At 47.8% G+C, this 24,752-nt stretch overlaps 7 protein-coding genes across 7 annotated transcripts; 6 read left to right on the top strand and 1 right to left on the bottom strand.

The window, feature by feature from the left end:
• Window positions 1-3,027: 3,027 nt before the first annotated feature.
• N7495_003122 (uncharacterized protein) lies at window positions 3,028-4,257 on the top strand (the record flags this gene model as incomplete). The annotated part of the gene is made up of 1 exon (XM_057205791.1): window positions 3,028-4,257. One exon carries the CDS (start codon window positions 3,028-3,030, stop codon window positions 4,255-4,257), a length of 1,230 nt encoding a protein of 409 aa, XP_057066398.1.
• Window positions 4,258-8,344: 4,087 nt separating this feature from the next.
• On the top strand, window positions 8,345-9,297 carry N7495_003121 (uncharacterized protein; the record flags this gene model as incomplete). The annotated part of the gene is made up of 2 exons (XM_057205790.1): window positions 8,345-8,796; window positions 8,898-9,297. 2 exons carry the CDS (start codon window positions 8,345-8,347, stop codon window positions 9,295-9,297), a joined length of 852 nt encoding a protein of 283 aa, XP_057066397.1.
• A 354-nt stretch (window positions 9,298-9,651) lies between these two features.
• On the bottom strand, window positions 9,652-11,589 carry N7495_003120 (WD40 repeat domain-containing peptidylprolyl isomerase; the record flags this gene model as incomplete). The annotated part of the gene is made up of 2 exons (XM_057205789.1): window positions 9,652-11,456; window positions 11,517-11,589. 2 exons carry the CDS (start codon window positions 11,587-11,589, stop codon window positions 9,652-9,654), a joined length of 1,878 nt encoding a protein of 625 aa, XP_057066396.1.
• A 259-nt stretch (window positions 11,590-11,848) lies between these two features.
• N7495_003119 (chaperonin-containing T-complex subunit CCT2) lies at window positions 11,849-13,622 on the top strand (the record flags this gene model as incomplete). Its single annotated transcript, XM_057205788.1, has 4 exons — window positions 11,849-11,851; window positions 11,909-12,066; window positions 12,125-13,499; window positions 13,563-13,622. The coding sequence occupies 4 exons, from the start codon at window positions 11,849-11,851 to the stop codon at window positions 13,620-13,622; spliced, it is 1,596 nt and encodes a 531-aa protein (XP_057066395.1).
• Window positions 13,623-14,592: 970 nt separating this feature from the next.
• On the top strand, window positions 14,593-16,101 carry N7495_003118 (glycoside hydrolase family 76 protein; the record flags this gene model as incomplete). The annotated part of the gene is made up of 3 exons (XM_057205787.1): window positions 14,593-14,680; window positions 14,764-15,455; window positions 15,508-16,101. 3 exons carry the CDS (start codon window positions 14,593-14,595, stop codon window positions 16,099-16,101), a joined length of 1,374 nt encoding a protein of 457 aa, XP_057066394.1.
• Window positions 16,102-17,048: 947 nt separating this feature from the next.
• On the top strand, window positions 17,049-20,513 carry ireA (bifunctional endoribonuclease/protein kinase IRE1; the record flags this gene model as incomplete). Its single annotated transcript, XM_057205786.1, has 3 exons — window positions 17,049-18,866; window positions 18,914-19,989; window positions 20,057-20,513. 3 exons carry the CDS (start codon window positions 17,049-17,051, stop codon window positions 20,511-20,513), a joined length of 3,351 nt encoding a protein of 1,116 aa, XP_057066393.1.
• Window positions 20,514-21,055: 542 nt separating this feature from the next.
• Window positions 21,056-24,719, top strand: N7495_003116 (uncharacterized protein; the record flags this gene model as incomplete). Its single annotated transcript, XM_057205785.1, has 2 exons — window positions 21,056-21,282; window positions 21,350-24,719. The coding sequence occupies 2 exons, from the start codon at window positions 21,056-21,058 to the stop codon at window positions 24,717-24,719; spliced, it is 3,597 nt and encodes a 1,198-aa protein (XP_057066392.1).
• Window positions 24,720-24,752: the final 33 nt, after the last annotated feature.

The raw sequence follows: 24,752 nt of genomic DNA, 5'->3' as shown, positions 1-24,752 counted from the left end.
ATCGACCGTCCTCTGGTTGTCGCAGTCCAGAGTAATCTTCTTATATTCCATTTCTAGTCCAATGTGGACTAGAATCCTCTTCCACCATACCAATGTTTTCGCCGCATCGGACAACCCCAGAAGCTCTGCCTCAGTAGTGAAGGTGGTAACCGTCTTCTGTTTCGACGCTTTCCAGTCAATTGGACCACCATAGAGCATGCATATGATGCCAGCTGAGCTTTTCCAGTCGACATGGTCGCCAAATGATGCATCACTAGCCATAGTAAGAGCCATTGAGCCTGGGTTTGCTGTGGATTTGGGTGTTTTAGACCTATATCTAATTGCCAAATTCCTGGTATGGAACAGGTAAATGATCGTGCGATCCGCTGCGACATGATGGTTTGGGCCTGGATTCATAAGGAATTGGGCCAGTTTGGTGGCTGGTTTAGCCACATCAGGCCTGGTAATTGTGGCTGCATACTGAATGGAGCCTACTTTTTCCTGAAACAGCTTGATCGATTCAGGTGTGGCGATGCCAGTGTATAGGCCTAATTCGTCGATTGGTATTGGTGTAGCCACTGGTGGCCGGCCAGTTAGGCCAAATCGAGCTGCCATGCCTTCAATATAGCTGTCTTGACACAGCCAGAGCCGAGATAGTTAGCGATTCCTGATAATGCGGATATTCAGGAACCACTCTGCATCTCCATGATCGGTCAGGTCCCATGTGTTTTCAAGCTTACGCTCTAATTCCTGGGCGTATTTGGCCACGCTCTTATGGCTCGCGATCAGGAAGTCATCAACATAAAAGAATATTATGACTCCTTTACCAATGAAGACACATGGGTCCTCACAGAGTTGTTTCAAGCTAAGCCCTAAGAGGACTCGAGACGCCTCTTTCTGCCAAAGCTTGGGTGAGATGCGTAAGCCATACAGAGCCTTATTCAGGCGCTATACCATTCCCTGATTGCTCCTGAATCCGTCAGGTAACTGTGTATAGATCTCCTTACCCTCTAAGGAGCTATTTAGGAACGCCGCCATAGCATCTCTTTGGCGTAGATCTAGGTCAAATATGGCCACGATCGTAAAGATCATACTGGCTGTTTTGACAGCCAATGTGGCCGATCGTCTCTCTTTATTTGAGACTCTCTCTAGATCTCCACGGACACAAATCTGAGCCTTACATTTCAGCAGAAAACCATTTTCATCGAATTTATAGGTATACACCCACTTCAATGGTAATAACTGCTTTGCGCGATCATTTGGATGCGACACTACTGAAAATGTGTGTTTTTCAGTAAGGTTATGAATCTCCTTCTGCATCGCGGCATTAAAGCCATCCTCGAATTCATGTCCTTTAGCCTCTCGAAAGCTCTTTGGTGGAGCTAGGAGGTCATCTCTATGCGTGTTTTTCTCATTTTTCACGCAATACACCATCTTGGTGTAGAATGCCTGATCATAGACTGGCAGGTCTAGATCTGGCTCATCATCTTGGAGCATAATTTGGGTAAAGTATGCATCATCTTTCCTGGTTGAGTTACGTGTTCGCTTCCCAGAGATGATATTAGATTCGTCTAAATCCAATCCAATTTCTCGATATGGCGCCATTTCCCATTCGAATTGGGACTCAATGGCAGCCTGCATCTCTACATCTTCGTTTTGGCCATCTTGGCCAGTTTGGAGTGGCAAATCCTCCTCATGGTCCTGTTCTAGGACCTCCTCCACCCCTTGATTTGGCACGGATTCTGGCGAATCTGGCGCTTGGGTAGATAAATTTGGCGCGTTTAGTTCCTCTGGGGGTTCCTCTGGGAACGCCCCAGGTTACCAATCGGTCGCATTCGGTGTAGGATACCGAGTTTCCCTGGTCGTTTCTTCCCCTATTTTTGGCTCTGGTAGGCCAATTTGACCAATTTGGTCGTTTTTCGGCTAAAAAACTGGGGATTCAAACTGCTTAGTTGGATCTGTTGGGTCTAACTAAGGACCGTCTTCAGGTGGTGGCAGCGACTGAATATAGCTAATTGGAACTCCTATTTCAGCCTGCACCACCTGGGTAGCCTCTTGATCAGTGAGGATGCTTGGATCTGGACCAGTAAAGATTGGCATCTCTAATAGCTTATGGGGCTCGAAGTCGGCTGTATATCGCCGACTTTCATCGAAAACTGCATCCCTGACTGGTCGGACGCGACCGCCCTTGGCGTCTGGGAACCAAATTCTCCAGATATTAGACGCCACGTATCCGACCAGAAAACCAATCTCAGCTCTCCTCTGCATTTTGTAAAGAACGTATGAGAGCTGACTAATAATGCACTAAACTAAACTTGGAATCGGTCCTTTGACAGAAGCTCATACCGAGGAGCTGCATCTGAGTGGCGTCGCGGGACGTGCCCATGGGCCCCGGTTCCGGCCCACCTGGCCACATCTGAGGAGAACGCGGGGGAAAACGCGTGTCGGAATTAAGCTTATCGTGAGGTTGATTCTCCGGGATTCGATCCAGATGACGTGTTTTGACAGGATTATCCACTGTTCGACATGCTACCAAATGTTGCGATGTAAGATGAATGGGTGGTGGAAGATGATGTACCCTCGGACCTTAAACCAAAGATCCAAAGAGGGTTTAAATATCTCTGTCGTCATGCTCAATTGCTCCAAGAAAGATGTCGAATTCTTGAATAAACAGTTTAAGATATTACAACCATCTCCACTTTTATTGTCCAATAAGAACTCAATGAGATCGATGTATCTGATTGGTTGAGTATCTACTCGAACTTATCGCTCGTGCGTCGTCATTATACGTCTTCCTCTCCCATCACCATCATTGCTGAATAACATATTCTACATTTCCACTGCACCTGTTCTATCTCGTATCTCATCAGATAATATAGCGAATAGGGATACAACCGATGCTCAATCAGAATAGATGTGGGAATAGCAGTCATTTTCCCCGTTACTTCCACACCGCAGGCGTTCTTGCCCAGATTTCCAGATTAGATTACTCTATCATATGCTCTTACCCTTTCAGCCATATCCACTTTCCAGGGTGCCATATCAGTCATGTCCACTCTTCACAATCACCTAGGCAGCTGCACCCTTCATCCAGAAACCCATCGAACTGCACAAGATCAACCTCGTATCGTTGCGTGGTTAAAAAGTATCAGTTCATCTCAAAATGAGGCCGCGGAACCTGAGCTGGTCTCGGAACCTGAGCTGGTCTCGGAACCTGAGCTGGGTTCGGAGTCAGAGAGGATGGCAACTCAATCTGTCACCTCCAAGCGATCGAACAAATCCACTAACAACTTGGGCCTGCGCAATATCATCACCTCAAACGGCCTATACATCGATAACTTCGGAAAAGATATTCCAGCCGATGTTCGTGCAGCAATCAATAATGCAGGTATTTTGCAGCAGTCTGGCGAACGTTTAACCTTAAACGAACAATCGGTAATTGAGAATGCCATCCGTGACGTCTGGGACCAAAAAGAATCGTCGATGCTTTCTACAATCCTCACCACATCGATGTTCAACCTCATCCCCATTACCGATAACAACCTTCGGTATGGCCAAAATACGCTTTGGGACCCGCGACCTCTTCCCAGAATCCCAGGGAAGATCGCTTTGGTCACGCCAAAAACCGATTACCACCTTGGTTTCACCACTGGCCAACAATGCCGAGGACCTGGGGCGGCCTCAACCCGGACTCAAAACGATCTCCTTATCTTGGAGAACCCTCTATATGAGGGATATTTTTCACCAACCCAGGTGAATATGTTCCCTTTCTTATTGATAGAAGCAAAGTCAGAAGCATGTGATGGTTCATTGTACAAGGCGGAAAGTCAATTAGCTTCGGCTGGAGCCCACAGAACCAACTCAATGAAGTATCTGTATGGCGTTGCTCACCCCGAGAGCAAGATGTCGGCCGCACAATCCATCGTTTTCTCCTTATCGCTCAGCCAACGTGAAGCAATCTCATATGTCCATTTTCTCAACCCTGACGATGGAATTTTCTACATGTCATTTTTGGACAACTACTATCTTCCCAAGCCGGAAGACCGTGAGAAGTGCCGCCAATTCGTGAATAGCGTTCTTCGGTGGGCGAAAAGCACATTTTTGGATGACATCAAAGGAAACCTCCACGAAATATACCAAAATTTGCCGTATTCAAACGCGATAGTCTCAGATGACAAAGCTTCTTTTAAGAGGCGACGATCTGAAGATGATTCATCCGATAACATCCCGGCTACAAAAGTCCGTGCGACTACGATCTTTGAGATTGTGGGCCAATAGTCGAGATTCAGCCAGCCCGAGCAGATGGCCTGCCAATGCTGAAAGGATTCATTCAGAGGGAAATTGATTCAATGCGTGTATATTATTATTGACATACATCCTTTTTGAGGTTTCAAATGGAACTCTGCCGAATCAGAGTATATCAATCAGTCCATTTAGAATATTGAAGTTCGAATTGCACAAGATCTTTGATCTTTCTCCGTCACACATTTTCTCTAACAATCCTGGTTGTACGCGACTTTTGACGCCTTAGTTCTTATATCATAGAAATGGGCATCTTGCTTCAATTCATCGAATAGTAGCCAAGCGCAGTGCTCAAGATACCCATAATTGTGTCAGACGGTTACTGTTTGCTTTTTTTGCATGTTATTTGGACTATTTGTCAAATAGACTGTGACTGGCTGGCCAATTATTCAAATGCCACAAATGAATGAAACTGAATTTTCTAACTACTATAGTAGAACGTAATCTGGCTTAAATACACACCTAAAAGTGAATCCCAAACCACTTCCTTTGACACACCCCTTCAGCTTATTGTATGACAGTATGAGCTGGACATAAACCACTACCACTTAACACACCACCACCTAAAACGTAGGCCACTGAATAGGCTTGAGTAGAGCTCGGCACGAATAATATTCGCACTTATTTCAGGTTATTCGTATTCGCACTCGCGGTTGATGCGATTATTCGCGAATATTCGCAGTTTTCTGCCACTGCCTACCGCCTAGTTATACTAGTATACTGTTGGGATATCAGATAACGACACCCCGGTTTAGACCACATCACGAACTCCTGTTCGGAGTGTATCAAGCAACAACCTTGATCAATATGCATACAAATAGGTGTTAGAAGTGTCAGCCTATCGAATAGCTAGTCCACACTTGATATAGGTGTACCGACATATACATTAGTATTAGTTAGTTGAAAATGTTTCTCGTATGATGATAATAGCCTTTGATTTCTCACTACTCTAAAATCAGACAATGAGTGATAATCAATGCCCTAAACGGGCACGATAGGAATGGAACTATCTTAACCTTAATGGTGGAAGTGATGATGAAGCTGACCCTAGTGATCGGATTCCTCCGCCTAATAAACGACAAGATTCACCCGATGAATCTTCTATTTATCCAGATGATTCAGCTAGCCAAACTCCTTTTCTGATACCTTCAGATTCTACTTCCTTGCCGGCTAGCCTGATTCCAACATCAGGTTTCAATCTACCAGATCCAATCAAGAAGACACGTTCAAAGATAGTGAATACAGCACTCTGGGATCATTTTACGAGAACTATGCTTCCAGGCGAGACATGGAAGCGTAAAGGATTTACAAAACCTCAGCAAGACTGGCTGGTTGAATGTATCCATTGTAACTGGATAGTAAAGGATTCGCAAAGACAGTCATCAACCACAAACATGTGGAGGCATTTTAAATTAACACATGAAAAGGTAAACTCTCTCTCTTTCTCTCTCTCTCTAATCTATAAATCTACTAGGACCAACCTTCCTCCCAGCAGCTATCTATCATTTCTGCATTCTATTCTCAAACCAAGCAATGGCAAGAACAAGGATTCGAGAAGAGTCTTATCCAATGGATAGTAAAAGAGAATATACCTTTTACTATGATTAATTCTAAAGCATTTCAGGAGATATGGACATATACTGGTAAAAAGCTTCCTTTTTCTTCTGCCCGTACACTTGGTCGACGTATTGATGCAGAGTTCAAGGAGCATCGTGTTCAATTGATAAAGGATCTTGAAGAAACCTGTTCTACAATTGCTCTCTCTCTCTCTCTTGATGGGTGAAGTAGTAAGAATAGTAAAGCAATATTAGGGGTTATTGGTCATTAGCTAACCCCTGATTTCCAATATCAAGAGCGAATCCTTGATTTTGTTGAGCTTTTTGGGTCTCATACCAGAGATAATATGGTAGAATAGCTTTATATGATACTAGAAGAGCTCCAAATCTCACCAAAGTTACTCACTATTACTGCTGATAATGCTAGTAATAATGATACTCTGATATCTGAGCTCTTCTTCTATCTTGAGGATACACCTAACTCAAGTTTTGAAGGTAAGCTTTCTATAAATTTAAATTTACTATTTACTAATATAATTATTAGGTGTTGATAGCTTTATTAGGTGTCTCTGCTATATCCTTTATCTTATTATGCAAGATATCCTTACAGAATTGAGATGTGGGAGCCAGAAGTCCTCTAAGGAGATCTGTCTACTTCTTAAGGATAATAAAGGACTTGTTGCGACAGCCGAGAAACAAGGCCATCAACAAACGGGAAGTATTTCGGCCGAAAAGCTTCTGCCAAGACAGTGACTCTGGAACTAGATTAGTATATCACGGCATCCTTCAACGATATGCATTCATCGCAAACAACACCCTTGAGCGATGTGCATTCGCGACAGTAATGTCCCGTCTTCACCGTCTCTTCTGTCTCGGACGAATGTTGACATTCGTCCAGGACAGAGTAGCACTCATATACTATAAGTAGCTAGTTCTTTCATCAATGAAAAAGTAGACTTCACAATAACCGCAATATTCAGTACTGTAGAGACCACTACACTTGGTGGTTTATCTACGATGTTGAGTAGTGGTTCGTTGAAGCTCACCAACTCCTCGCTTACTGCAGTAAACTTCAATTCCATTTTACTGCAGTAAGAACTCGAACGCTATTCTCAGTTAGATATTCGAATATCGCTCTTTCGAGCGACAACTTTAGTTATATCTATTGCCTAGATGGTTTAAGATATTACTATATTCTAACTAACGGCCTATATCATGATCGCTATCTCTTAGTCCACTAGCTCAGCCGCCGCTTACTCGAATATCTGTCTGCTTAGTATCAAGATAGCTTTTCATGGTAGGTAGACCAACGATATTTATAGCGTACATACCGCTTACTAGCAGCCTCTAGAGTCGAGCCAGCCATAAAGTAATTATCAATAACACCATCGAGAGTGTTTAACTCCAGATACTATCGACCATCATTCAATCAATACGTCGCTGGTGAGGCGCCCCACGAATATATTATTAAGTCATCCTAGGCTGTATATTGACCCCATCCGGCTAGGAACCTTGGATGTTCAGCGAAGAAACCACCTGGGAAAACTCGAGATGATTTAAGTCGCACGTACACACCTTAATTGCAATGTATAGCTATACCACTACATTAGTGCATACCTGGGAGGAATCTTGAATTTTCGACAATGCTGCGTTGGTAGGCCATGTCTTGTTAATTCAGCACCAACTAAATATCCAGCCAATGCGTGCTTGGCATTTACGCAAAAACTAAAGCCATATTATCTAATTACTTATCTAAGTAGCTTCTAAGGTTATTTTGAAACTTGACAGGTCTGACTTCCCCTGAGCCGTAGCAACAAGGTATGACCCAAGGTTCATCATCATAATCTTAATTTCTTAAATAAGAAATATGACGTTATAATCTAAGACATCATAGCAGTTGAAATAGGCTCAATCAAGACATCCAATGATAGTATGCACGTTCATGCATGCAAGATTGAATGCGGAGATTGACTTCCAACTATAAATAGTTAAGATGGCGACAACTTACTTCATCTGACAGACGACAATACCTTGGCAATTCTAGGTAGAGTGCTTATGTGTCTAAGAAGGACTGGATACCTTTTTGACAGTGTTGAATTTACGTAGTTGATCAAGGGAGAAGAGAGAAGGGTTTCAGACGAAAGCTGATCAGTGGATCCGTGTTTTGGGTTGATTTTAAGCCCCTTGTCGATAAACTGCCCTTGCATACTAAACCAGTAAACCTTTCTAGAACAATTATAGTAAATCCCTACTCTATCAAAACACAAGCAGAAAAATAATTACAGCTAAAGAACCCTAGAAGCTAAGTCTAAAAAAATATCCGGAAGCAGCCTAAACGGGACTAAAGGCAACTCAAGGTTAGACCGGCTGCGTTCGGCCCAGACCCTTTCATGTCAGTTCCTTTCCCCCTCATATGGGATTTCGATCTTCTTTAATCTTCCGTTCGCAATTAGTTCTTATACCAGAGGGTCTGATCTACCTGATCTACTTCTCTTTCCATTTCCGCAATGCTCTACCTAGCCAGCTGGCTAGCCCTGCTTCCGCTCCTGTTGCTGTCTCTCCTTTCTTCCGTACACGCTGTCTCCAAAAACCTTGTTCCGACAACCTGGTCTGAAAATTTTCCTCCATGCGGCCTGTCATGTTCGACCCTGTACGCTGCCCAGGATACGTGTCTTGAGAACACCGATTCGTCAACTTGGGTGACATGCTTCTGCTCTTCGTCTCGCATCTCGACACTTAAAACGAATGGCAGTGTCTGCGAAAGCGTCTGCACTACTTCGTCCGAGCAGGAGGTCTTGTCGCAGTGGTATGTCAACTACTGTAATTCGGACGGAAAGGATACCGGCGCTGCCACAACAACAACAAAAACAACCAGCAGCGCTACTGCTACAAGCACCTCAAGCTCAACAAGCACTGGCTCAAGCTTGAGCTCGTCAAGTTCGGACACCGGCAAATCCTGGTAAGACCGCCCAATTCAATTCAATCCAAGCCACGCCAATAGCAAACCTACAACCCGCGCCGGCTGCAACATCACCTTCCATATACTAATTCTCTTAATAGGTGGGACTCACACTACAGATGGATAATAATGCTGATAGTGCTGGTCTTCGGCTTCGCGGCCCTAGCGGTCCTAGGCGCCTGGCTCAAGCGCCGTTACGACGCAAAACACCCAGGTCTCTACCACGCCGCCGGAACCGGCGCAAACGACAGCAATGCAGCCCTGCCCAACGCAATCAGAATCGTGAACCCCGGCCCCGTTTCCTGGGGTCGTTCTGCTGCTCGTGCGCAGTCTGACCTGCAGTCTACGACTATGGCGCAGGTTGTGCCGGATTCGCTGGCTAGTAGCTCGCGCACTGAGGTTGCTAGTTCTGGGGACAATCGTGTGAATACTGGGTCGACGTTGCAGAAATTGCCGCAGTCTGTTTCTGATGTACAGATCCGGTCTGTCTCGCGTGGATAGATCAGTTCTTTTTCCCCCCTTTACTTTCGTCCGGGATAGATCGGGTATTGGCTTAGTCTTTACTTCTTTCCTTTCGGTGTTCTCATTTGCATCTACAGCGCTGATGTACTGGAAGCTTGGGTGTTTGGAGTTTTTTTTTCTTTTCTACTGTTTCCATATTTTGGATATTCTTTTCTTGGGCTGGTTGCCCGTTTCAGACTATCACTCATACACTTTCACTAGCATATATACCTTAGTACATCTTAAAAACAGATATGAATACAAAGAGGCGGGTGGCTACGTTCCACACGCGAAATAATTTATTCTAATTATTTGATTTGTCTTACCGTGTAATTTTCTCGTCTTCCTTCAAAATTAAGAAATACTGATGCTAACGATCTTGATATCCACTTCCGGCTTCTCCTTGTGCGCCTTGCAATTCTCGATCTTGTGTATAACGTCTAGTCCTTGCACCGCACGGCCAAAGACAGTGTGCTTGTTGTCTAACCACGGTGTCTTCTCTGTCGTGATGAAGAATTGACTACCGTTCGTATTGGGTCCCGCATTGGCCATGGACAGAGTATACGGCCTGTCATGCTTCAAGCTGGAGAATTCGTCAGCAAATTCACCGCCCCAAATCGATTCACCACCGGTGCCGTCGCCTTGCGGGTCTCCGCCCTGGATCATGAATTTGCGGATAACGCGGTGGAAGATTGTGTTGTTATAGTAACCACGGCGGGCGTGAGTGACAAAGTTCTCAACCGTCCGTGGAGCCGCAGTAGGGAAGAGGCGTAGGTGAATATCGCCCATGGTGGTGTGTATGATGGCGGCAGTGCCACTCTCGCCTTCCTTGGTGGTACTAGCATCGGCACGAGCCTTTTCTGTGGGTCTTTCGTTTTGGATATCACGGCTCGTCTTGGATACCTCAGTTTCGTTGGTGAACATGTAGAACCGGACTTTAGCGAAGCCCGTTGAAAGTAGGATTGCGTCGCGCCCTTCTGCCTCTTGCAGGAGCGGGTTATTACTAGCTGCCATGGAGACGGTGACAACGCCTTTTTTCTGCGGTTGGCCCTGGTACAGGGCTAGGTTCATTGCTCGGAAGGGCTCGTCACGACCGTAAACCCGTACCACGCGATTTGTGTAAGTATTGATGCACTTGATGCCGTATAGCGAGCCGTAGAGGAGGAAGTGGCCAGACTCGTCGAATGAGACATTGAATCGGCTGCGCGCCAAGCCAGATTCCAATTCTCGCTCTATTCCCAATCGTCGTCCAAATTCTATCTCTTCTAGCTGATATGGCGCCGTTCCGGCCTGTTGCATTTGGATGATTGTATTGATCGACTCATCATACGTGCGGTACAGTTTGCCTGTTGCAAATTCAAATATCCGTATCTGGCGGTCTGGGAACGAGACTGTTGCAAAGTGTTGTCCCGATGGCGAGATCGTGATTGCTGTCGGGATTGACTTGGCCTTTTTGAACGCGAACAGGTTGGTTGATGACTTGAGCTCGAAGACATTATCGGGTTTCTCGAACGACGCATCTCCTGCTCTCCAGTATTCGACCATACCAGACTCGTCGGCCGAGACGACGCAGTCAAAGGCATTGTTGAAGGCCAGCGAAACGACAGGACTACGGTGAATATGATTGACTGTATGTAAGGGCTTCGGGTTCTCACCGCGGCCGTCGAATATTTGAATCGCGTTACTCGACTCATCCGTCACAGCAAGCAATGGCAAAGAAGCGCCTCGTCGGTGGACCCAGCAAACGCATCGGGGTGTAAAATCCAGTGTATACATAGCAAGTAGATCAAACGTAATAACGTCAAATATCTTGACCGTCTTATCTGTTCCAACCGATGCGAAGCTTCTGCCATCGGCACTGGCACTCATGCTCAGAATCTCGCCTGAATGAGCGCGAAACTCCTTCACAAACTCGATACCCTCAGCCATCTTCTTCCAGAACTTGACCTCACCGTCGATAGAGCTCGTGATGACAAAATCAGTGAACGGGGTTACGGTCAGAAAGGATAACTGATCCTTGTGCATGAGCGACTTGGAGTACTGCGCCGAGGCAGGTAGCGCTGTCACATAAACCTTTTCGAAGGGCAGCTTGCGCCGCTTCTTCTTCGGCGCTACTTCGGACGGCAGCGCTGGGCCGAAGTCATCGTCGGAGGAATCATCTGTGAAATTGTCTCGATTAGCAGGTTGCGCGAAGCTGCGAAGCTCAGGGAATCACGGACCACTTTCGTCTGCCTCGACGGCGGAGTGAGGACGCTTGGTAGGAGGAACTGTGGCCTCTTCAGAATCAGCCATTGTGACGAGATCAAAGAACTCTAGACACTTTACACTAGAGCAGACTTAGATTGAGAGCAAAAATAATTCAAAGAATGAACGAGAAAGCAACAGCCCCGGGCGGTGATGGGTTATAATCCAATAGGAGGGACAGAAGCTCGGACCACCTAACTTTTCTCCTTTCCCTCATCCCCCACTGTTGACGAAAGTTGCTCCCACCTTCCCAGTATATCGACACATTTGATCATCGTGATCGATTGTTCGTTTTTAGCTGGTCATTATGGTATGTACTTGAATTTTGGGCTCACATTGCTCTGAAGCTAATCACCTCTGTCCCTAGGCGTCATTCGGTAATCCCACACAGATCTTTGCCGACGATGTGATCGAGGAGAAGGGCGAGAACGCTCGTCTGTCGGCCTTTGTCGGTGCCATTGCTGTCGGTGACCTTGTAAAGAGCACCCTTGGTCCCAAGGGAATGGATAAGATTCTACAGTCTGCGTACGTGGAGTGTAATGGGTTTCGACTAGGAATATATACTGATAGTGCTATGGAACAGATCGACCGGAGATATTCTTGTGACAAACGACGGTGCTACAATCTTGAAATCTATTGCTTTGGATAACGCCGCGGCCAAAGTTCTGGTAAACATCTCAAAGGTCCAGGACGATGAGGTTGGTGACGGTACCACCTCCGTTACTGTACTCGCCGCCGAGCTGCTGCGCGAAGCAGAAAAGCTGGTGAACTCCAAGATCCACCCCCAGACTATTATCGAGGGCTATCGGATAGCCAGCCGTGCCGCTCTCTCCTCTCTCGAGTCCGTCGCTGTCGACCGCAGCCAGGACCCCGTTGCCTTCCGCAAAGACCTGCACTCCATCGCCCGCACAACCCTCAGCTCCAAGGTTCTGGCACAAGACCGCGAACAATTTGCCCAGTTGGCGTGTGAGGCCGTTCTGCGCCTCAAGGGTTCCGTCGACCTCAGCCACATTCAGATCATCAAGAAGGCCGGTGGTAAGTTGAGTGACTCGTACCTGGACGAGGGATTCATCCTGGACAAGAAGATCGGTGTCAACCAGCCCAAACGATTGGAGAATGCGAAGATTATGGTGGCCAACACTGCCATGGACACCGACAAGGTCAAGATCTTTGGTGCTCGCGTCAAGGTGGACTCGACCGGCAAGCTGGCTGATCTGGAGAAGGCCGAGCGGGAGAAGATGCGCGCCAAGGTTGAGCGGATCAAGTCCCACGGAATTAACTGTTTCGTTAACCGTCAGTTGATCTACAACTGGCCCGAGCAGCTGTTCACCGAGGCTGGTATCATGTCTATCGAGCATGCCGATTTCGACGGAATTGAGCGCCTGGCCATGGTGACTGGTGGTGAGATCGCCTCCACTTTCGACCACCCCGACCAGGTCAAGCTGGGTTCTTGTGACTTGATTGAGGAGGTTATCATCGGCGAGGACACTCTGATCAAGTTCTCCGGCGTCGCTGCCGGCCAGGCCTGCACTATTGTGCTGCGTGGTGCCACCGAGCAACTCCTGGACGAGGCCGAGCGTTCGTTGCACGATGCGCTTGCCGTCTTGTCTCAGACAGTTAAGGACCCTCGTGTTACTCTTGGCGGCGGCTGCGCCGAGATGGTTATGGCCAAGGCTGTTGAGCAGGCTGCCCAGAACACTACCGGCAAGAAGCAGTTGGCCGTGGACTCGTTCGCCCACGCTCTTAAGCAGCTGCCTACTATCCTGGCCGACAATGCCGGTCTTGACTCTAGCGACTTGGTCACACGTCTGCGACAGGCGATCAACAACGGTTTGACCAACTCTGGCCTGGATCTGTTGACTCCTGGTGGTGGCATTGCCGACATGCGTGAGCTCGGTGTTGTGGAGGCATACAAGTTGAAGAAGGCCGTTGTGTCGTCGGCATCTGAGGCCGCTGAGGTATGTTTTCTTTCTTTTTTCTTCTCTGTTCGCTTTACTATGCATATACTAACTCTAATCTAGCTCCTCTTGCGTGTGGACAACATTATCCGGGCAGCTCCTCGCCGGCGGGAGCGTATGTGAAACAGTGAAATGACTTGATGTGATAGGAGATAAAACTAAAATGTATATCCCTTAAAATTAAAGTGTAAAACACTCAATAGCTTCAATTTATGATTCTATTTTAGGGCTGAAACGAGCTAGCTTAGTAATGTTGATGCCTCAGGTTTGAAGTCACATGACATATACAAATCAAGTTTAGTCTTCTGGACCCTCCGCTAAGACCTAGTTGGACCCTGATTCCCCAGTTTTCTATATCAATGTAGATCGAGAGAGATCATATAGTTGTGTAAATCCAGGTGTCAGAAAGTGAATGTTCGATAGGGAGTGAACAATGAATATTAAATAGGGAGTGAACAATGAATTACTCATCAGTTCTAAAATTACATCCTTGGCGTAATTGGCATAATTGGCATTTTCGGCATCCATAGGCAGCCGAGTGCTCTTTTTACCCCGCGAATCACGATCGACGGTCAAGATGAGTTACAACTTAACTCAGTTACCTATTTAAACGTCAGAAAGAGTGACGCAATACTATAATACTTTGTATGGCAACAATTCCATTCCCTTCATAAATCAGACTCCACGTCGTAGATGTGACTATTGGTATTGCCAAGACTAGAGTTTCATTTCCACTTCCTTCTTAACAAAAGTGTTACCGTCATATATTCTCCAGGGGATGAAACGTTTTCGGTTTTCCCTGATTTCCCCTTTTTTTCAAATAAAAATAATCTTTAATTCCATTAGTCTATTAGATCTAAACTGCAAATGAAATATAAGTGATATAGTAGTTTGCCTTTGGCGCCCCACCGAACCAGGGACCCTTTAAGGTCAGATCGACCACTGATTTAAGCTGCGCCCCCGAATCTTGCTTATGGCCTTTTTGCTCTTCCTCATCTCCCCTTCAACTTCCACCCTTCAACCCCCCGCCTTTCATCTTCCTATCCTCCCCCATCTTTCATCCATGCGTTAAATCTTTCCACTCTTTTCAATCATGATCTTGTCAAAGTGGCTACCCATATTGGGTGGCTCTCTTGCTATCCAGGGTGCCCTCGCTATCACACTCAACGTTGACGATGAAAGTACGTGAATTTCGTTCCGTCTTCAGCCTTCAACATTCCAAGCCTCGTGTAATCCCCGGCTGACCTTAGGAATGTGTCAATAGATTCCATCAAATCCGCTGCCAAGACCGTCGCCACAGACATGATAACATACTACAATGATCGAGAATCCAAAGACATTCCAGGAAAGTTCGACGGAACCTGGTGGGAAGGTGGATCCATGTTCATGATCCTCATCCAGTACTGGTTCTTGACAGGCGACAGCCAGTTCAACGATCTAATTCAGGAGGGCATGTACTGGCAGAAAGGCGACGACAATTACTTCCCATCAAATTACAGCCAGTATCTTGGTAACGATGATCAAGTTTTCTGGGGGTTGGCCGCCATTACCGCTGCCGAACTGAACTTTCCCGAAAAAAGCGGAGAGCCTTCGTGGGTTTCGCTTGCGCAGGGTGTCTTTAACACTCAAGTTCCTCGTTGGGACACCAGCAGCTGTCATGGTGGTTTGCGCTGGCAGATTTGGCCTTACCAGAGTGGTTACACTACAAAGAATGCCATCTCCAACGGTGGATTGTTCCAGTTGGCTGCTCGATTGGCGCTCTATACCAATAATGCGACATACGCGAACTGGGCGGAGCGCATCTGGGATTGGAGCGCGACAACGCCATTGCTCAAGAAGAACTGGAACATTGCTGATACAACCACCTGCGAGACCCAGTGCACTGATCATGGTGACTGGCAATGGACCTATAACTATGGCACGTACATCAGCGGTGCTGGTTACATGTACAACTATGTAGGTGACGATCTTTTCCTTTTTCGTTTCTTATTACTGACGACTATGACAGACGAATGGCACATCGAAGTGGAAGGAAGGTATAGAGGGTCTAGTAGGAACGTCAAGCCAGTTCTACCCGACTCAAAAGCCGTATGCTAGCTCCGGCGGCAATATTCTCACTGAAACCACATGCGAATCCACCTCAAAATGTGATCGCAACCAGATTACCTTCAAGGCTTATTTCTCCAGCTGGCTTGCCTTCTTAACCACCATCGTGCCAGATACATCCTCATTGATCATCCCGAAGCTAAAGACCTCAGCTGTTGCCGCCGCTGCAACCTGCACGGGTCTTTCGGATGGTTCCCACTGCGGAATTACATGGTATACATCAACGTGGGATAACACTGATGGATTAGAACAGCAGATGGCTGTGTTGGGTGTTCTCAATGCGGCATTAGTCCCCCTCAAAAATCAAGCGCCGTATACGGCCGACAAGGGTGGTACGTCGAAGAGTAATCCCAATGCTGGTACCAACACCTCTTCCGACGTGGTCCCAGTTTTGGACAATATCACCAATGGTGACCGTGCTGGTGCCAGTATTCTAACAGTTGTTTTTGTAACGGGTTGGGCCACGGCCGTGACCTGGATGCTTCGTGGAGGTTGAGCCTTCTTGTTTAAAATCTATCTTCTCTTTTTCGTGAATCTTGAATCTTCTGCTATTCAACGGAACCTTGAAGGTCCCACCTGTTGTTAATACTCCCTTTGGCACCGCGTTTCCTTTATGTCTATTATTGTTTCTCCAACCTTGTTGTATCTATGGCGCCTTTTTTTTTTATTCTGCTTTCTTTTCTTCTTTCTCCTTCGGCTGAGAAGAATATTTGACGTGGCGTGTAGTTACGAATATTTTGGGGGCGTATTTCTCCTATTTGGCGTCTGGATCTCATACATACTTAACATGACTAATACCAGTCGAAAAAAATGAATTCCAATTATCTCTTATTCTACTGTCTGCTTTCAAGTCTTTGAAGTAAATAAGCGGGGTTCTCGGGGGCTAAATCCATTTCCCCGGATGGTCGTGTGTGTCATAATACTGCGTTGAAAGAGAGGCAAATTATACGTTCACTCGAAATTGGATGAATCATACGTTGTACAACACGAAGTTGACATAAAAAAATAGAAATGGAGAAGCCTGAGAGGGATAAACAGGAGGTGTACCTTGATTGCGTGGCAATGTATCAATACAGGTGTATCCATACATAGTGTTACAGTGGGGGCGCAGTAAGAAGGGGGGTCTAGACTGTGTACTGTAAGCAATCCGTACAAGGCTATTACACACAAAAGTACTTTGACGTTCTTCCCCCTTCTTCTTTCTTCGTCAACAACCCCAAGTTCTTCTTCCATCCATCCATTGAATCATCAGATTCCATCTTTGAATTGAACCTCCATTTCTTCATAACCCTCCTAGCCTAGGTGGGGGATGATCTGCGACGCATTTCTTGATTCGCTCCACATTCGTCTTCCTAACCAAACAATCGATGAACTTGAATTGAGGACCTTCTCCTCGTTAGCCACTACTACTCTCTAATCCCTGACCGAGCTGAAGTCTTCACAATGTGGTGGCGGCTGCCGGGCGCCCGTTCGACCCTCCCGGCCAGCGTCGTCCTCTTACTCCTCCCAGTCCTGGTAGCTCCGCTGCAGCAACCAGACCATCATGATTTCACCACCCCAGTCCCCATAGGATCGACCGGACATGAATCCAAACACCACACAGCCCCCGTGGCTATTCCCATCGTGAAATCTGTCGATGCGAGCGCCCTCGCAACTCTGGCTCTGGCGGGCTCTGGCCGCGCCGTTCGAGCCCCTCCTACCCAGGCCAGCAGCACTGCTGCTGGTCTGGCTTCGCAGCTTCACGCGCGGTCCCTGCAGGACTGGGAGGTTGAGGAGTTTGTGCTTCTGGCGACCGTCGACGGAACTATTCACGCCCGAGACCGCAAGACAGGCTCTGCCCGCTGGGCTCTCGAGGTCCCGAGCAGCCCTGTCGTCGAAAGTATCTACCATCGTGCGAACAGATCCAGCTTTGATGATACTCAGCCTGAGGATGATTTCTTGTGGATCGTCGAGCCGAGCCAGGACGGCAGCTTGTATATTTACAGCCCTGGCCCTGAGGCTGGGCTCCAGAAGCTGGGGCTGACTGTCAAAGAGCTTGTGGACCAAACACCGTATTCTGGAATTGAGCCTGCTGTGACGTACACTGCGAGGAAAGAAACTACATTATATACTATTGATGCCCGAACTGGTAGCATTCTGCGGGTGTTCAGCTCTCGTAGTCCTTTTACTACCGGGCAGGAATGTCGGAGGGTGGATGGACAGGATCTGGACTCCGAGGAGTGTGAAACAGCGTCTGGTACCTTGGTTATTGGCCGTGTTGAATATGCCGTGGCTATCCAAAATACAGAAACTGGTGATCCGATTTGTACTTTGAAGTACTCCGAATGGGCGCCCAACAACCGTGACATGGACTTGCAGAGCCAGTATTTCTACACTATGGACAAGAGTCATGTTTACAGCATGCATGATGGTGTCGTCCTTGGATTTGACCATTCCCGAATGGATCGCCCCCGCTACACTCAGCGCTTTGCCTCTCCAGTAGCCCGTGTATTTGACGTTGTTCGCCCGGCGAATAAGGATGTACCTGATGCCTTCACCCCATTAGTGGTTCTGTCTCAGCCGCTTCAGCCCCCGGATCCCGACTACGGTTCGCTGGATGATAGAGACATGCGTGTCTTTATTGATTCGACTGAGTCTGGTGGCTGGTATGCGCTGTCTGAGGAAACATACCCGTTGGTCACTGGCCGTGCCCCAATGGCCCAGTGCTATGATAAGGACTTCTTACGCCGAGGCCAGTCCCTCATGAGCTTGAGTTCGAGACAGCAACGTGATGCGTTGACTGGAGTGCACGAGTTGCACGGCCCGCGTACCAGACCGTCCATCCCACGACTCGGTAGCTCATCTCCGACTGATATGTCTAATGACACCCCCCGAGCTGCCCAACGCAGCCCCTCTGAAGCTCTCCCTCCAGCATTGCGAAACAGCACGATCATCCGCAAGAGTTGGGATAACGCAGTAGATATTGTTGTCAGCATCATCCTCTTGTTCATCGTGGCCTTCCTCTATCTCAATTCCGACCACATTCGAGACCTCGCGAAGCAAAAGCTGGATATCAAGAATATTATCAATTCGAATGAGAAACCCCCTCTCTCAACCCCTGCCACTCCAACACTTGGACCAGCCGACATCAACCGGGCCTCCACTGCCACTCGACAAGTTCCTGATGTGATTGTTGATGTTGACGTGGCGGATGCTACCCCAGACCGTGATTCCACCCCCGGCCATCCCGAACTGCGAGCAACTCTCGACTGGCGACCACCCGTGTTCAGATTCGTGAACCTTCTCGTGACCCTGCGGATTTGACAGAGGGTGATGAGGTTGGAACAAAGCCCAAGAGGAAGCGCGGTGGACGTGGCGGAAGGCATCATAAGAAGGGCAAGAAGCAAGGCAATGCGACACAGCAAACCGACCAAGCAATTGAGCACTCCAATAATTCGGCATCAGATGTACCCAGTGCCCCGAATGTGCCGAGGAATATTACCATTTCTAACGTGACCGAGATTGACGGAGTCGTCCGTATTGGGCGATTGGAAGTCTTCACCAATGTTGTCCTCGGCCATGGCAGCCACGGCACTGTAGTTTACCGGGGTGCATTTGATGGTCGAAACGTGGCCGTCAAGCGTATGCTTATGGAATTTTACGACATAGCCTCTCACGAGGTGGGATTGTTGCAGGAGAGCGACGATCACCACAATGTCATTCGCTATTTCTGCCGTGAACAGGCGGCAGGTTTCTTATACATCGGCCTAGAGCTTTGTCCAGCGTCTCTCGGTGATGTTATTGAGCGTCCGATCCAATTCCCTGATCTAGTTCAGAGCGGCTTGGACCTCCCCGACGTCCTACGGCAAATCACACAGGGTGTAAGATACCTGCACTCGCTCAAGATCGTCCACCGCGATTTGAAACCGCAGAATATCTTGGTTTCTATGCCACGCGGTCGAACCACAACCCGAGGAGCTCTCCGACTGCTCATCTCTGATTTTGGTCTTTGCAAGAAGCTCGAGGACAACCAAAGTTCCTTCCGAGCCACCACCGCCCATGCCGCTGGTACCTCTGGCTGGCGTGCTCCGGAGTTGTTAGTCGACGACGAGTTCGGCCCTCTCAGTCTCGCCTCACAGCATACAGAGTCATCTGAGCCTGCGGTAGTCGATCCACAAACCAATCGCCGAGCAACGCGAGCCATCGATATCTTTTCCTTGGGATGTGTCTTTTACTATGTCCTGACGCGAGGAAGCCACCCATTCGACAAGGATGGCAAGTTCATGCGGGAAGCCAACATAGTTAAGGGCCAATTCGATCTTCAGGAACTAGATCGTCTGGGTGACTATGCTTTCGAGGCAGACGACCTTATTCGATCAATGTTATCCCTTGATCCTCGCCGCCGGTAAGTCTTGTTCATCTAACTGCACGGTCCATCTCCCCCGATCACAGCATACTAACTTAAAATATAGTCCCGACGCCAGCGCAGTCCTGATGCACCCCTTCTTCTGGCCTCCATCCGACCGCCTCGCCTTCCTCTGCGATGTATCCGACCACTTCGAGTTCGAGTCCCGTGACCCCCCCTCCGACGCTCTCCTCTGCCTTGAATCCGTAGCCCGCCAGGTAATGGGCCCCGAACAAGATTTCCTCCGCCTCCTCCCACGCGATTTCAAAGATAATCTCGGTAAACAGCGCAAGTATACGGGCTCGCGCATGCTGGATCTCCTACGTGCCCTTCGTAACAAACGCAACCATTACAATGACATGCCTGAGTATCTCAAGGCTCATATTGGTGGTTTGCCAGAGGGGTACTTGGTTTTCTGGACTGTGCGCTTCCCTAGTTTGTTGATGAGTTGCCATAAGGTTATTGTTGAGTTGCAGTTGACTAAGATTGATCGGTTTCAGAGATATTTTACGCCACCGGAATAGTTTAGTCTGCCTGTTTATTCCTAGTTCATTCTCATCATTTTTTTATTTGATATCTACAAGCCCTAAGGGCCAGACTTGGATCAACTTTAACTCCTAGCTATCATTCCCCTATTTTCACCACCAAACCAGTTCCAAAGTTAGCGTAGTAAATAATAGATAAATCACTTACTAGCTAACCAGTATCAAATTACAGTTGCTCCCAAGATCCGCCAACGAAACACGCGCTTCACACCGATAAAACCGGTAGAATAAATCGAAATGAAACGAGGTTGGACCTTCTATTGGTCAATACTCAGGCGGTATCTAAACCGGTGATCAAATCCTTTGACAGGTCACATGAGTGGAGCACGGTACCTTAAGATTGCAGCCTGTGATTTGAGGTACAAACTTAGAGCTATCGCAGCACTTTTTTTTTGCTTAGTCTTTCAACAATGCGCAATTGTGTTCTTTCCATTGCCGCCATGTACAAATGAATTTCTCACCCTATTTTCAACTGTCCTCATCTCAAATTTAGCAACAAGTTCCCTCATTCCATCTTCATCATGGTTTTCCTACGCCTGGAAGTCAAAGTGTTTCCGCGTACACAGATTACTAGCCCGGGCTTTCTACGAAATCTGATGCCTGGCAGTGGAAACACCAGCCAAGATGAGGACGCCGGAAAAAAATACACATCTTTTCTTTTGATTGTTGAAAATCCCGAGGAAACGACATTGGCTGAATTGGCTTGCATGATACTGGATAAATGGAAGGTTCTTCGTCCAGGTCAAGAGTTAGTGTCAACGAAGCTTGGAATTTTGTGTCAATTGGAAAACTAATTTTGCTGCTTGTGTTTTTAGACCGCCTGAAATCAAAAAACTCGTCGACGATGCGAACCCGTCTATGGATTTGGAGGTTGATTTGACTGTTGCTAGTGTCTGGGTTGATATGGGCAAGGCACGCGCGGATGGACATGATCAACGGGGAGTGGTTCGGGTTATGCAAATGCCTGCGCCGTATGCTCCTGTACGATTCCCTTCTGTTGTACAGGATTGGGGGACGGCTACATCGGTTGCTCGACGGAAACGTGTGAAGATTAATAAAAACGGCGCGAATAAGTTTGCTGCGATTCCAGAGGAGGGCTCGGAAAGTGAGCGTCTGTCTACTGAGCAATTTTGTCCGGATGTTCCATTGATATCTGTTGAGAGCGTTGTTCCTGCTTCCGCGACAACGTCGCAGGCACCACAGCCGGAGGGGACATCACAACCCAGCGTCCCTACAACGCCCCAGGGTCGCGTGCAGAGCGAGGAGCTTGGCGGATCACATATTCGGCCAAGTCAGGCTATCTCCCATTCTGACCATATACTTGTACCCTCGCCAAACATCAAGAAAACCGTTCAAGCACCTTCCACCCAGGGACAGCGTCGCAAGCATGACTCGAGTCCAGATCAAGACCGTCCTACGAAGGAACCCCGACTAGAACGGCAACCATCAGTGCGATCAGCAGTGCTATCCCCGAGCGCAAAAGAGCAGATACCGGAGCCGGCTGTCTTAACTAGCCCTATCAAACGGGGTCGCAAGCCATCATTTGCGTCTCCAGTGCACGGCGCAACGCTTGCTAAAAATCCTCCGCGATCTTCCAAAGGTCTTGGTCTCGGTATCACGAAGAGTCCTAATAAGAAGAGAAAAGCTGCGGAGGACTTGCTTCCCCGGGCCGTTGCTCGTCAACTGTTCACTGACGAGCCAAGTGCTTACTCGCCTTCTCTTCCAGCTGGCCAATCCTTTGAATCTACACAATTGGCCGTTTCTCCAAGTTTAGATGGTGATGACGAGATTCCGCGCAACTTCAGCATGTCCCAGCCCATGCCTAAGAAGAAGTCCTTGAAAGCCAAAGAATCGAGATCTGTCAACTCAACACCCAGCGGGCCCAAGAACCCAGTCGACTCAGTCCTAATCAATGGCGTCGCTTACCCACCTGGGTACACCGAAGAGAAAGTTAGGGAGTTCCGCGACAAGCAGAATTTGCGTAAGCTTGAAGAACAGCAGGAATCAACGCGGCTCGCAGACCCAAACACGGCGCCTGAAGCAAAGAAACTCCTTGAACAGATTTTCGAACAGCGAAGTATCTTGTCGAAATTGACAGGCAGAAGTGGTGGGACGCGGGATAGAAGTGGCAGGACAACACGGACTACTGAAACGAAACTCGCTCGTTTGCGCAGCAGGTTGCAGAGATTAGATATGATGGAAATAGAAGAGTTAGAGAAGGCAAAGGAAGACGTCGAAATGGTCGATGCACCCCCGTTGCCCGTTTCGAATTCCCCCTTACGCTCGACCAAGGTAGTCCTTGACAAATCAAAGGAAGTTGCTACCACTCAAAGCCCTTCTGCATCCCAGAACGGATCGAATAAAAAGGGAAAGAATGTGCCCGAAAAGGCCACCCCATCCAAGTCTTCGGAATCAAACGTTCAGACTATTCCCGAATCACCGGCAGAAGTCCCCTCTCGGTCAAAGCAAGTGTCGAGGATATTGCCAGATATCCCGACCCCAGACTGGCTACCAAGCTCAAAGACGTCTGGCAGTGCTTCTTCAAGACAAGTGAATGAGGAGCCTACTCCCCAGCCAGTCGTGCTGATTTCTGCGACCATGCCCGAGTCTTCGCAGAAATCTCCCGCTCCGAAGTCTACGTCTCAACAGACGAAAGATGCGCCTACTAGCGCCCAGGCTTCGCAGAGTGCGTCGAAGCGGAAGACTACTAATGACACTACGGGCTTCGCAACTTTACCTGCAAATTCCAAGTCTAAGCCGCTCAAGTCTACACAGCAGGAGTCGACAGCAAGTCCCCAGCCTTTGCGGACTAGATCTCAAAGACTTTCTTTGAAGTTGATGTTGTCTGATCCAACCTCAGTTTCTGAGACAACTAACGAGACAACCGATCCAGTCGCCGCAAAATCGACCCCAAAACAGTCAACACCCAAGGAAAGTCTCGCGCGTTCTCCGAGTCAATTGGAACCAGAAGTGCCTGAACCTGTAGAGCAAGAACTTACTCCTACACAATCTCAACTGGCTGATCAGCTCATTGACCACTTGATGTCGACTGCATCTGAACTCCCTGCTGACTCTGGGTCAGAAGTTGGCCCGGGAAGACGCCAAACAAGAAGCTCTGCTAAGAATTTCCCGTCAACCCAGCCACTGCCGCAGCTACAGTCAATGTCTAGTGGATCGTCCCCGGTATCGAAAGTCAAATCGCCCAAGTCCGCTTCGAAGGTATCGAAAACCGCCGCCAAGCCAGCCCCAATCCGGGCTCGTGATACACCAGCTGTCAACCCACACCCATCCCAGATATCACCACTTGCCTTCCTTCCATCGAATCGTATTATTTTGCCATCTTCAGTACCCAGGTCTTCAGTCAAGTCCCCTCTTCAGACTCAGGAGACTGCGCCGTCCTCTTCTCAGCCCGTTGCCGACCAGCAATTAACACAATTGAGCTCTCCGACTCTGCCCACTCCTGGCGAAAACCTCGCGAGCTCATCCAATACCAGATTTGAGAATAAAGACGACGACATCATCATAATCAGCGAAGATGAAAATCAGGGCGAAGACGACTCGTACGAGGGTAGCGGAGAGTCAATCTTCGATGGTCACAAATCCAAAAAGCTTAAGACTAATTCCAATCAGGACTCTGAAGATGAAGACTCAAGTTCGTCGGAAGACGACGACACGTTTTACTTTACGCGGAAGTCCGATCTGTTTGATGTGGATGCTATCGAGAGCCCTGAAGACCCAAATGAAGACTTAGGATCTGAGAAGCAACAGTCCGATCCAATTAACAAGAGAAAGGCCACTGAGGTTCTCCATGAAGAAAGCTCAAGCTCTGAGTCGAGTTCTGAATTGACAAGTTCTTCTGAGGAGGATGAGTCGACTGATCTTATCGCTAAAGCCGAGCACATTGATGAAGCAAAAATACCACACAAGGAAGACGACTCGAGTTCTTCGAGTTCTTCGAGCTCTTCGAGTTCTTCAGAAGAGGATGATTCAAATGATGATATTATTCTTGGCAAGTCAAAGGATGCGGAAAAGGAAAAGGACAAGGATACGGTAAAGCAATCCAGTGAGAAACATGACTGGAGTTCTTCGAGCTCTTCGAGTTCTTCAGAAGAGGATGACTCGAGTGATGATATGCCTGAAATCACTTCAAAGCATGATTCCACAAAATCACCAGCCCCCAGGTAAGCTCAAAACTCCCGAATGATTTCCTAATCGTTA

The sequence above is a fragment of the Penicillium taxi genome (assembly GCF_028828555.1).
Source record: "Penicillium taxi strain IBT 34144 chromosome Unknown utg000002l_segment0_segment0, whole genome shotgun sequence".
Taxonomy (NCBI): domain Eukaryota; kingdom Fungi; phylum Ascomycota; class Eurotiomycetes; order Eurotiales; family Aspergillaceae; genus Penicillium; species Penicillium taxi.
The sequence above is the reverse complement of the archived record's forward strand: the minus strand, read 5'-3'. Positions and strand labels throughout refer to the sequence as shown.